General features: G+C 43.8%; 1 protein-coding gene across 1 annotated transcript in view; it reads right to left on the bottom strand.

The window, feature by feature from the left end:
• Positions 1-13,232, bottom strand: part of LOC111977519 (BAR/IMD domain-containing adapter protein 2-like 1) — a 53,659-nt gene that overhangs the window by 22,029 nt on the left and 18,398 nt on the right. Inside the window, exons 4-6 of the mRNA XM_024006966.2 lie at positions 9,846-9,907; positions 9,073-9,144; positions 8,113-8,247 (exon numbers count right to left, since the gene is read on the bottom strand). Of these exons, the coding sequence (XP_023862734.1) occupies positions 8,113-8,247; positions 9,073-9,144; positions 9,846-9,907 (269 nt within the window). The remainder of the gene's footprint in view (positions 1-8,112; positions 8,248-9,072; positions 9,145-9,845; positions 9,908-13,232) is intronic.

The following is a 13,232-nucleotide window of genomic DNA, read 5'->3' as shown; positions in this document are numbered from 1 at the left end:
GATGTTGAGATGTGTCTATGTGAAGCATTTATTTGGGCTGCAATTTCTGAGGCTGGTAACTCTAAAGAACTTATCCTCTGCAGCAGCGGCAACTCTGGGTCTTCCATTCCTGTGGCGGTCCTCATGAGAGCCAGTTTCATCATAGCGCTTGGTTTTTGCGACAGCACTTGAGGAAACATTCGAAGTTCTTGATATTTTCCAGATTGACTGACCTTCATGTCTTAAAGTAATGATGAACTGTCGTTTCTCTTTGCTTATTTGAGCTGTTCTTGCCATAATATGGACTTGGTCTTTTACCCCAATCTTCTGTATACCCCCCTACCTTGTCACAACACAACTGATAGGCTCAAACGCATTAAGAAGGAAATAAATTACATAAACAAGGCACACCTGTTAATTGAAATGCATTCTAGGTGACTACCTCATGAAGCTGGTTGAGAGAATGCCAAGAGTGTGCAAAGCTGTCATCAAGGAAAAGGGTGGCTATTTGAAGAATCTCAATTATAAAATATATTTAGATTTTYTTAACACTTCTTTGGTTACTACATGATTCCATATGTGTTATTTCATAGTTTTGATGTCTTCACTATTACTCTACACTGTAGAAAGTAATAAAAATAAAGAAAAACCCTTGAATGAGTAGGTGTTCTAAAACATTTGACCGGTAGTGTAGCTGGTAAATTCGAGCGCAGAATAACAGACGAATTTCCGAACGCTCAACACCCGTTGGTGTCAGTAAACGTTGGCAAAAAAACATAATTAAATTATTGCCAGCAGCACAGTTGCAGTCACCAATGCTCTGGATAACATAAAAACAGCCTAAACAGCTCTGCTAGGGTGAGTAAAATGGTCAGAGTGAGCTGTTTGTGTTTGGAAGTAGCTAGCAAGCTAGCCAACATTAGCCAGTTAGCTTGGGTGCTTGACTGTTGTTAGGTCAGAACGCTCGGATCAACCCTACTCTTCGGCCAGAGCGTCCAATGTGTGCTCTGAACGCTCTGAGTTTACGAACACCCACAGCACACTCTGACCACAGTCTGGCACTCCAGATTGAATTTACGAACACGCCCTTAGTATAAACTAGCCTATAGTCTTGAAATCCTTGGTTGATTAGTACATGGCCTCACGTGAATCCTTAAAGAGATGGGTGGGGCTAAAGCTTAAGAGGGTGTGAACAATGCTGAATGGGTGTAGACAAAGAAGATCTCTCCAGCAGGTGTACCAAAACATTCAAGATCCATTTTCTCAAAAGTGAGGTTACAAGTTCATCAACTTTCATAGCATAATTACTTTCCCATTGTCCCTCAACTGTAATATATGATATACAATTTTCTAGCTTTGAGTCTTCACTTTTACCCAATGTAAAAAACACAATTTCATGTTTTGCTACATAAGAGCGAATTGAGCTCTTATGTGACATTTCACATGTGAAAACATGTTTTTGGAACACTACACGTGACAATTCACATKTGAAAACGTGTTTTTGGAACCATTCATATATGACATTTCACATGTGAAAAAATCATGTGAAAACATGTGTTTTTGGAACACTTCACATGACATTTCAGATGTAAAAACATGGTTTTGGAACACACAAATGTGCAATTCTATGTGTTATCACTGTTCTGCTAAACTATGACCCAACCTGGGATTTGAGGTCACAACTTCTGGAGTTGCTGTTCTTTATGCTGCACCATCAAGTCTGTAACATCCTCCTAAATATTTATTCCCTATAATTCATCTCTGCACTTAGCGACAGAGTGCCATCTGACTGTTATTTTAGTTATCAGTTAATCTGACTATTCTCTCAACATTGATTTAATTTACTTATCTCAGCAATTTTATTATTATTCTGGTTTAATGATACTCCTGAATCACTATGATAAATATAATAGTTTTTCTTGAGAGTATTTTCAACACTGAGATTTACTTTGAAGTTTAAAGTGTAGGAATACAGGTGAAATGCGTTACTGACACAGACATTGTGGTGTAGCAGGAAGGTCGGAATGCTGTGAACCAAGAGGTTGTGAGTTCAAATCCCAGGTAATAACAGGTTGAATAATAATTACTGTATAAATAAACATAAAGTGTGTCAAATATGTACAGTTGAAGTCAGAAGTTTCCATACACCTTAGCCAAATACATTTAAATTAAGTTTATCACAATTCCTGACATTTAATCATAGTAAAAAATCCCTGTTTTAGGTCAGTTTAGGATCACCACTTTATTTTAAGAATGTGAAATGTCAGAATAATAGTTGATAGAATTATTTCTTTCAGATTTTATTTCTTTCATCACATTCCCAGTGGGTCTGAAGTTTACATACACTCCATTAGAATTTGGTAGCATTGCCTTTAAATTCTTTAACTTGGGTCAAACATTTCAGGTAGCCTTCCACAAGCTTCCCACAATAAGTTGGGTGAATTTTGGCCCATTCCTCCTGACAGAGCTGGTGTAACTGAGTCAGGTTTGTAGGCCTCGTTGCTCGCACACGCTTTTTCAGTTCTGCCCACAAATTTTCTATGGTATTGAGGTCAGGGCTTTGTTGACTTTGTTGTTCTTAAGCCATTTTGCCACAACTTTGGAAGTATGCTTGGGGTCATTGTCCATTTGGAAGACCCATTTGCGACCAAGCTTTAACTTCCTGACTGATGTCTTGAGATGCTGCTTCAATATATCCACATACTTTTCCTGCCTCATGATGCCATCTATTTTGTGAAGTGCACCAGTCCCTCCTACAGCAAAGCACCCCCACAACATGATGCTGCCACCCCCGTGCTTCACAGTTAGGATGGTGTTCTTCGGCTTGCAAGCCTCCCCCTTTTTCCTCCAAACATAACGATGGTCATTTTGGCCAAACAGTTCTATTTTTGTTTCATCAGACCAGAGGACATTTCTCCAAAAAGTATGATCTTTGTCCCCATGTGCAGTTGCAAACCAAAGTCTGGCTTTTTTTATGGCGGTTTTGGAGCAGTGGCTTCTTCCTTGCTGAGCGGCCTTTCAGGTTATGTTGATATAGGACTTGTTTTACTGTGGATATACTGTCGATACTTTTGTACCTGTTTCCTCCAGCATCTTCACAAGGTCCTTTGCTGTTGTTCTGGGATTGATTTGCACTTTTCGCACCAAAGTACGTTTATCTCTAGGAGCCAGAACGCGTCTCTTTCCTGAGCGGTATGACGGCTGTGTGGTCCCATGGTGTTTATACTTGCGTACTATTGTTTGTACAGATGAACGTGGTACCTTTTGGCATTTGGAAATTGCTCCCAAGGATGAACCAGACTTGTGGAGATCTACAATTTTTTTTCAGAGGTCTTGGCTGATTTCTTTTGATTTTCCCATGATGTCAAGCAAAGAAAGAGGCACTGAGTTAGAAGATAGGCATTGAAATACATCCACAGGTACACCTCCAATTAACTCAAATGATGCCAATTAGCCTATCAGAAGCTTCTAAAGCCATGGCATCATTTTCTGGAATTTTCCAAGCTGTTTAAAGGCACAGTCAACTTAATGTATGTACACTTCTGACCCACGGTGAAATAGAAGTGAAATAATCTGTCTGTAAACAATTGTTGGAAAAATGACTTGTGTCATGCACAAAGTAGATGTCCTAACCGACTTGCCAAAACTATAGTTTGTTAACAAGAAATTTGTGGAGTAGTTTTAATGACTACCACCTAAGTGTATGTAAACTTCCGACTTCAACTGTATGTAAAAAGCACTGTGTGTGTATTATAACAACCCATTTTTGTTTGCGGGGCATCACCTGTGAAATCTCATATGAAAATTCGAATCCACATGTGAAAGGTTATGTAATTACATGTGAAAATCGTGAAATATCACATGTAAAGTGTTCGAAAACATATGGTTTAACATGATTTCACATGTGCAAAACATGGAAATGTCACCTGTGAAATCATGTGATTTTCCATGTGAAATCATGTGTTTTTTCCATAAGGGTACTGATGAGAGGATACAGGGGAGGAGACTGACTGTTAAACCATTCAGTAAGGTTGTAATAGCATGCTCAGAAATAAGCGGCTTGCTTAACTGTTCAGGTCATGTTCGGGCTTATATTGAATAATGTTGAATAATGAGATTTCTTTCTATTTTTGAATATATCCATACATTTTGTTTTGTAATTTTACCCCCTTTTTCTCCCCAATTTCATGATATCCAATTGTGATCTTGTCTCATCACTGCAACTACCCAACGGGCTCGGGAGAGGCGAAGGTCGAGTCATGCCGCGCTTCTTAACACCCGCTCGCTTAACCCGGAAGCCAGCTGCACCAATGTGTCGGAGGAAACACCGTTCAACTGACAACTAAAGTCAGCTTGCAGGTGCCTGGCCCACCACAAGGAGTCGCTAGAGCACGATGAGCCAAGTAAAGCCCCCCCAGCCAAACCCTCCCCTAACCCGGACAACACTGGGCCAATTGTGCGCCGCCCTATGGGACTMACTGTCGGTTGTGACACCGTCTGGGTTCAAACCCCAGGCTGTAGTGACACCGCAACACTGCAATGCWGTGCCTTAGACCGCTGCGCCACTTGGGAGGCGAATAATGAGTCTCTGCTGTCTGTCTCCATCTCACCCCCTGTTGTTACTCCATCATCCCTATCCTGTAGAAACTCAATAACTCTGCTGAAAGAACCTGTGTCTAAATCCCAAATAGCACCCCTTTCCCAATGTAGTGTATGGTCAAAAGTAGTACACTATATAGGGAATAGGGTGCCATTTGGGATGCAGAACACACGCCTTCCCAGCGATTGACTCAGTATTGAAACACCCTCACAAAGCAGACCACGGAACTGACATTACACACAGACAGCTCAGGTCCTCTTTGAAACAACTTTCACTCTCTGTTTCACCCTCCTCCCCTCTCCTTTTTTCCGGTTGTCTTGACGACAGTGACAGACTTTTCGTCTCTAGGGTTCTTGTTTTGTGGTTTTGTCACAGACCCTCCTTTAATATCTAGCCCAGTTCTCTCTAATTATCTCTCTCTCACTGTTTCTCTCTCTTACCCCAATGATGGGGCCACGCCACCTAAACTATGGAGCTTAATTTCTACTGCAAACAATCACTCAAAGACTGGAAGACTGAGAAAGAGAGAGTGGGGAAAGAGAGTGACAGACATACGGAGAGATAATTAATTGAGCTCAGATGTTGCAGCAAATCAAATCAAATCAGGCTTTATTCATTTCAGAAATGGAATGCAACAACGCAATGTGCTTCAAAGGAAAATAACAAATAAAATCAATGAAAATAAAAACGTCAATATTTACTACACAAACATAAGCGGATAAAAAAACAAAAGAATAACAAAAACTGAACGACTAAAAATCACCCTAAGGAAAAACAAAGCTAAAAAGGTGTGTTTTAAGATCACAGTTTGGGCCTCCCTCAGGTTCTCTGACAGGCTATTCTAGAGGCTGGGGGCATCATAACTAAAGGCTGCCTCTCCATGCCTCTTGGTCCTAGGCTTTGGGATAGTTAAAAGGCCAGATCCAGAGGACCTGAGGGACCTACTGGGTACATAACTTAAAAGCATGTCTGACATGTCTTAAAAGCATGTCTGACACACAATCATGGATTTATTTAAAAACCAATAGAAGAATCTTAAAATGAATTCTAAAACTCACAGGCAGTCAGTGCAGAGACCTTAAAACCGGTGTAAGGTGTGCTCTCCTGTAGAGGTTTGAAAAAGACAGATGTGGGGAAATTCCATTATCGATCCATGCTACTTCATCTATAATCTATCTATTAAAAGGCATTCATGCATTACTTTGGAGAGCGCAGGTTGTTAGCTTTTTCATCCATTTATATCTTCTGACAACTGACCCAAAGTAGATCACAGCAGATCAAACTAAATACAGTCTGATACATGACTACTAAGTGTGTATGGGTTGGCCCTTATCTAATCAACAGGTGTAATATTCATAGGAGTTTCTGTCCACATATCAAGCCACAATACATCACTGTCTATTAGTTTCACCAAGATCAGACTAGATTACAGCCCTATTTTTAAAGGGTGCCATTCATAGGCAAAGATAATATACAGACTGAAACAAAGATGGTTAATAACAAGATTACAACCAAAAAGCAATTAAGAAGAGATGAAACTGAAGAGAGAGAGAGAGATAGGGGTCTCCTCTTCCAAACCCCCAGTTAGCTAGCGCTTCTGGGATAGAGAGAGACAACATTCTCCTCTTCCCGAACTCCCAGTTAGCTAGCGCTTCTGGGATAGAGAGAGACAACATTCTCCTCTTCCGAACTCCCAGTTAGCTAGTGCTTCTAGGATTTCAGTCAGAATAATAATAGAACATGTGTTGCATGTTAAAAAGAAACCCAGCTCACACACTGACACTCATCAACGTCGGACCGATGAAACCAGTCAATAAAGCACGAGTGAAAGAGGAGTTATTGAGCAGAGCCAGAGTGGGTTTCACAGTGGGTTTCATCAACAGACAGCATCTCCTAGGGCCCATCTCTCACCTTGTCCTATTGATTTAATAAAGAAGTCTATGGTTAGGAAGACTATTACTCTGTATCCTCGGATTACTGTTAGTGGCTAAATATGCTACCAGACACCACTGTTGCCATTTAAGGCAACATTTTTTWATGTATAAACTCTTCACCCGTTCCCAGTCCCACTACATCCTGTGAAGCCTGTCAGTGAGTGTATACTACCAACCAACTCCAGGCAAACTACCAGCTCCTAGGTGCACACTTCATACTCCAGAGTCGGCTGTACCCATAGCCAGTCAACACTTGAGAGCACAATACTCACACAAGATTGTACAGTGCTCCCACTCCCCACATTCACTAAAACACACTGTCCATTCTAATGTGATGAGAGGCATCTGATCCTCGATGAGCCTTCAGTGTTGCTTTATGCGTGAAGGGGCACGGCAGTGACGGCATTGACATTAACACAAAGACTCTCCCCGCAGCTATAGGTGTGGTGGTACTGTGCATGTGTAGTGTTCATTTCCCTTCCATCTGTGCACTTTTTATGTACAGTTTTTCCTCCTTGCGGTGTGTGGCAAGATCAAGGAGCCAGCTGGGCCTATGACTTTCCCTCGGTTTACTGTCAATACAAACTTCATAAACTTCTTTCTTTAAATCCTCTTTGGCAGGATTCTCCAATAGACGGCCCGTGGACCAAATTGGATTTTATTTGCCCACCCAATTTTTTAAAACAATTTTGGGACATAATAGACAAAAAAAATCACCAGGAATTTAGGAATATATATTCCCACTCGTAAATAAAGAGGTATATGTGATCGTATCCCAATGTAATCAAGGTTTGAAATGATTCTGCTTCTGTGAAATACTATACAGTATCTGTTTGGGATTATTGTGGTCATTTTGCAGTGTACAAAGTATTTATAACTATGTTCTGGGCCCCCGACCATCCACTCAAGAAAATAAATCGGTCCGCGGCTGAATGTAATTGGGAACCCCTGTTCTGTGGATTACTGCTCCATGTGTGTAAATCATTACTTTATAAGGAAGTCCATAGAAGGGTTCGGCATTGTTTGTGAAAACAAAACATGACAACCATGGCAACCAAGAGCAATAATGGTCTGTCTGGTTTTTATATTGAGACACATAGAGAAAAAGGTGGTTTTGGATGAGGGTAAAGTCACGTGACCGTCTGTTAAAGTGCTCTCTATAGCCCTCTGAGAAACTCAAGGAACCCAAGTACATGCTCACACCATCAGAAAAAACGAACTGGACACAGAGTCACTTCTCAGCTGATCATGTTGTTCCAAAATATACAAAAGACACCCCATTTCAAAATGGAGAAAATTCTAAAAGTGGGACAAGGGCCTTTTCTGACTAGTATACCCAAGGTGCATTGAGTGGACAGTCTGATCACTGTCCACTTGGTGAAATTAGATTACATCTGGTTCTAGTCTCACCTCGTTCTCCTTGATTAACTAAGATCTGGTTCTAGTCTCACCTCGTTCTCCTTGATTAATTCAGATCAGGTTCTAGTCTCACCTCGTTCTCCTTGATTAATTCAGATCAGGTTCTAGTCTCACCTCGTTCTCCTTGATTAATTCAGATCAGGTTCTCCTTGATTATTTGAAATCAGGTTCTAGTCTCACCTCGTTCTCCTTCTTCTCATACTTGGTGGCTTGTTTTCCCTGGCTCTTCCTCCGCAGCTTCTTCAGGTCCGTCTGAGAGCGCTCCAGAGAGTCCTGCTTCATTTTGTGCTCTGACTGGTACCGCTTGAATGTTGCCTGGATGAGAGATACAGAGGATAAGATAGGTTTGATGGAGAGGACTTTGGGGATATTGAAGATATTGAGGAGGGGATAGAGGATAATGAGGAGGGGATATTGGTGATATTAAGGAGGGGATATTGAGGAGGTGATAGAGGATATTGGTGATATTGAGGAGGGGATAGAGGATATTGGTAATATTGAGGAGGGGATAGAGGATATTGGTGATATTGAGGAGGGGATAGAGGATATTGGTAATATTGAGGAGGGGATAGAGGATATTGGTAATATTGAGGAGGGGATATGAGACAGTTTTTGTTGTTTTTACCCCTTTTTATCCCCAAAGTCTTGTCCCATTGCTGCAACTCAAGTACATCCTCCCGAAACACAACCCTGCCAAGCCGCACTGCTTCTTGACACAATGCACGCTTAACCCAGCTGCACCAATGTGTCTGAGGAAACACTGTACACCTGGCAACCGTGTCAGCGTGCATGCGCCCGGCCCGCCACAGGAGTTGCTAGAGCGCGATGGGACAAGGACATCCCGGTCGGCCAAACCCTCCCCTAACCCGGAGGACGCTGGGCCAATTGTGCATCTTCTCATGGGTCTCCCTGCGACACAGCCCGATATTGAACCAGGATCTATAGTAACGCAGTTAGCACTGCGATGCAGTGCCTTAGACCGCTGCGCCACTCGGGAGGCCCTGGAGACCATGTTTTAGTGTGTACTCACATACCTGTACACGTAGACATACAGACACCTACACAAACACGGATGCACTCACACACTCCTTGCTATTACATTGTCCCTTGCCAAGGTCCTACAATGGTCAAGGTACTTACAGTCATATATTTGACATCCATCTCTGTTTTCCTCTCCAGCTCAGAAATGATTTCTTTGTGGAACTGCTTGAACTGAAAAGAAAAGAATGTAGTTCAAGTCGATATATAAACGTATGACAATAATAATCATGGAAGGATGGTGACATCAGGATAGCAGTTGTGAGGCTGAGCCAGAGGAATATAGCTGTGATAATGGCTCTCTCACTAAGGACAATTCCAACAACAGGTCTGTCTTTTTTTTTTTAAACATTGACTACTTTCTCCTTCTTTCCCTCTTACAGAAACACTACATGACCAAATGTATGTGGACACCTGCTTGTCTAACATCTCATTCCAAAATCATGGGCATTAATATGGAGTTGGTCCCCCCTTTGCTGCTATAACAGCCTCCACTCTTCTGGGAAGACTTTCCACTAGATATTGGAACATGGCTGCGGAGACTTGCTTCCATTCAGCCGCAAGAGCGGCAAGTAACAGTTGTCTTGTGTCCAGGTGGTATTTCTCACTAGGCTTTGTGTTCTGGGTGTGTTTAGAGGATAAGGGAGGCCTGCTAATTACTAGTCACAGTGAGAAAGAGAGAGTTGGCATAGGATGGCCCTATGGATGTGGGTGGACATGAGCACACAATCCAGGTCAAAGAGAATGGTAACCCTTGACTTCAGTCTGCCACTTAATTAGCAATTAGATGGTAAAATGGTAATTACATAACAAAAAAGAAATAATTACTATTTTACTAAGAGAAGAAGTGACAGTAGGTCAGCTGGGCAACTTACATTCTCCTCCAGCTCCAGGTGAACCTTCTTGTGCACCTCAGAGATTTCCATCAGAACCACACCTGTAGAAAACAGATCATACATCATACACAGGTAAGGGACATCTAGCCTGGGTGCCAGTCACAGTCCTGCTAGTCTATATTCGCTTTAGTCAACATACTGTTGACTAGGATACATCAGTGTGGAATCAATGCAGAAACTGTAAGACAACCAGGCTAAGGGAAACTACTGCATTTGAATATGCTGTGGACATCTATGATCCTTTCTCCTCACATTGCTTGGCGGCAACGATGTCCCTGATAGCCTAGCTGGCATGGGACAGGCTGAGACGTCACGAGGAGGACAATGGGTTTTCACCTCAAAGCTGTTGCATCTGTTCTTTCCCTATGCTTACAGAAGCAACTGTTACTTGTGGTCAAGAACAAAGCTTACTCTAGCCCTTATCAAAATGTAATGTGTATTTTACATCATGAGGAGTTTTTACATACTGCATGGATGACTTTTCGGACAGTAATGTTTGAACAGTGGTAACTAAGTAGTCGCTACTGATCAGATCCACATTGTCTGACACAGGGACAGAAAAAACAACCATTGAACGCCATAGAGGAACATGGCACAATAGCAGTCATGCTGTAAACAGAAGTAGACAATGACAGCAGACAGACACAATGGGGTGACATCTAGAGGTTCTGTAGAGTATACTGTAATAACATTCCAGCATATTGTTAAGAATTAGTTGTGGTGCATTCTAGAACCACCTGCCACTAACAGGTTTGCTTTTGACACAATGTAATATTGTATATGAGTTAGTGTTTTTTTCTATTCCCTTTGCAAACACCTGCAACCACCGTCCAATCACTCCTATCACCTCAGTATTAATTCAATACGTCAAAACCACGACTGGGCCTGTGAGAACATATTAACAGACTCAACCCAAACACACTGAGTATACATACATTAGGCACACACACACACACACACACACACATACACACATACACACATACACACATACACACATACACACACACACCTGGTGTGACCCCAGGCAGGCCTGCTTATACAGAGCTGTACCTCTCTGGCCGACTACAGCTTCAACAACATTGCCCTCTGATAGTCAATAGTACGTAGTGGTAAATGCTGCCATTGCACATCAGGGGGAGGGGGGGTTGCTGGGCTCTGGGCAGGCTGATATACAGCACCAACAACAGCCTGCTGCAGAATGAGAGGGATGGTGTTCAGAACAAGGCCTCAGAAGCGAGGGATGGTGTTGCATGATGAGGGATGGGTGTGTCAGTGAGAGGGATGGTTTGCAGTGAGAGGGAATGGTGTGCAGTGAAGAGGGATGGTGTGCAGTGAGAGGAGATGGTTGTAGGAGAGGGATGTGAGATTGGTGTCAGTGAGAGGGATGGTGTGCAGTGAGGGGATGGTGTGCAGTGAGAGGATGGTTATGCAGTGGAAGGGATGGTAGAGAGGAATGGTGTGCAGTGAGAGGGATGGTTTTTGCAGTGAGAGGGAGGTGTTGCGAGTGAGAGGGTAGTGGACGTGAGTGGAGGGATGGTGTGAGGTGAGAGGGATGGTGTGCAGTGAGGGGGATGGTTTTTGTGAGTGAGAGGGATGGTGTGAGTGAGAGGATGGTGTGAGTGAGAGGGATGGTTGTGTAGTGAGAGGGATGGTGTGCAGTGAGAGGATGGTGTGTGAAGTGAGAGGGATGGTGTGGAGTGAGAGGGATGGTTTGTAGTAGAGGGATGGTGTGCAGTGAGAGGGGATGGTATGGTGAGTGAGAGGGATGGTGTGCAGTGAGAGGGATGGTGTGCAGTGAGAGGGATGGTGTGCAGTGAGAGGGATGGTGTGCATTGAGAGGGATGGTTTGTAGTGAGAGGATGGTGTGCAGTGAGAGGGATGGGTGTGCAGTGAGAGGGATGGTTTGTAGTGAGGAGGGATGGTTTGTAGTGGAAGGGATGGTTTGTAGTGAGAGGATGGTGTGCAGTGTGAGAGGGATGGTTTGTAGTGAGGTATGGTTGGTAGTGAGAGGATGGTTGTGTAGTGAGAGGGATGGTTTGTAGTGAGAGGGATGGTGTGTCAGGTGAGCATGGGATGTTGGAGTGATGTTGGGAGGATTCTTGTAGTGGTGGATGGTGTAGGGAGGGATTGTTGTGTGTGAGAGGGTGATGGTTGTGCATGTGAGATTGGGGATGGTGTGCAGTGAGAGGGATGGTTGTGCTGAGAGTGGAGTGAGGTGTGATGAGTTTGTAGTGAAGGCACTGTTATGAGTAGTGGTGCAGTGCGGGAGTGGTTTCTGTAGTGAGCTAGGGTGGTGGTCTTGCAGTGAGTAGGGATGGTTGTGCAGTGATAGGGATTGGTGTGCTTTCGTTAGTGAGAGGGGATGGTTTGTGTGCTCAGTGTGTCAGTGAGAGGTGTGTTGTGCTAGTGAGAGGGATATGGTGTGGTGCAGGTTTGTTGAGAGGGATGGGGCAGTGAGGTGTAGGTGCAGTGAGGGATGGTTTGTCAGTGAGAGGTGATGGTTTGTGTGGGGAGGTTGTAAGCTGAGGGATGGGAGCAGTGAGGTAGGGATGTTGTTTGTTAGCTGTAGGTGACGAGAGGGGGGTTGTAGTGCAGAGAGAGATGGTGTGTGTCAGTGAGAGGGGTGGTCTATGTAGTGAAAGTGGAATGGTTGTCGTATAGGAGCGGGATGGTTTTGAAAGTGAACGGGAGTGGTGTGCTGATGAGAGCGGCTTGAGTTTGTGTGGAGGGATGGTTGTAGTGAGAGGCATGCAGTCTTTGTCAGTGATGAGAGGATAGGTTTTTCAATGAGGATGGGTTTTTCCATACTCAGCCTGCGATTTCCTCTGACATCCCATCTCCCTTATTCCGCTCTCCCCCTCTCCTTTACTCTCGACCCTCTCTCTCTTTCCCTCCCTCTCCCCCCTCCATCCTTGTACTCCTCTCCATCTTAAGATGTTTTAACCGCTGCGACCGGGAGGCCCATGGGGCGGCGCACAATTGACCCAGCGTCGTCCGGGTTAGGGAGGGTTTGGCCGGCAGGGATATCCTTGTCTCATCGCGCACTATCGACTCCTGTGGCGGGCCGGGCGCAGTGCACGCTGACCAGGTCGCCAGGTGTATGGTGTTTCCTCCAACCCGGCTGGCTTCCGGGTTGGATGTGCATTGTGTCAACAAGCAGTGCGGCTTGGTTGGGTTGTGTTTCGGAGGACGCATGGCTCTCGACCTTCGCCTCTCCCGAGTCCGTACGGGAGTTGCAGCGATGAGACAAGACTAACTACTACCAATTGGATACCGCGAAATTGGGGTAAAAAATAAAAAATAAAAATAAAAGATGTTTTAACCAGGCACATGACTAGCTAAGGACATTTGACCCYGTAATCC

Source organism: Salvelinus sp. IW2-2015, linkage group LG18 (genome assembly GCF_002910315.2).
Source record: "Salvelinus sp. IW2-2015 linkage group LG18, ASM291031v2, whole genome shotgun sequence".
NCBI classification, from domain to species: domain Eukaryota; kingdom Metazoa; phylum Chordata; class Actinopteri; order Salmoniformes; family Salmonidae; genus Salvelinus; species Salvelinus sp. IW2-2015.
The sequence above is the reverse complement of the archived record's forward strand: the minus strand, read 5'-3'. Positions and strand labels throughout refer to the sequence as shown.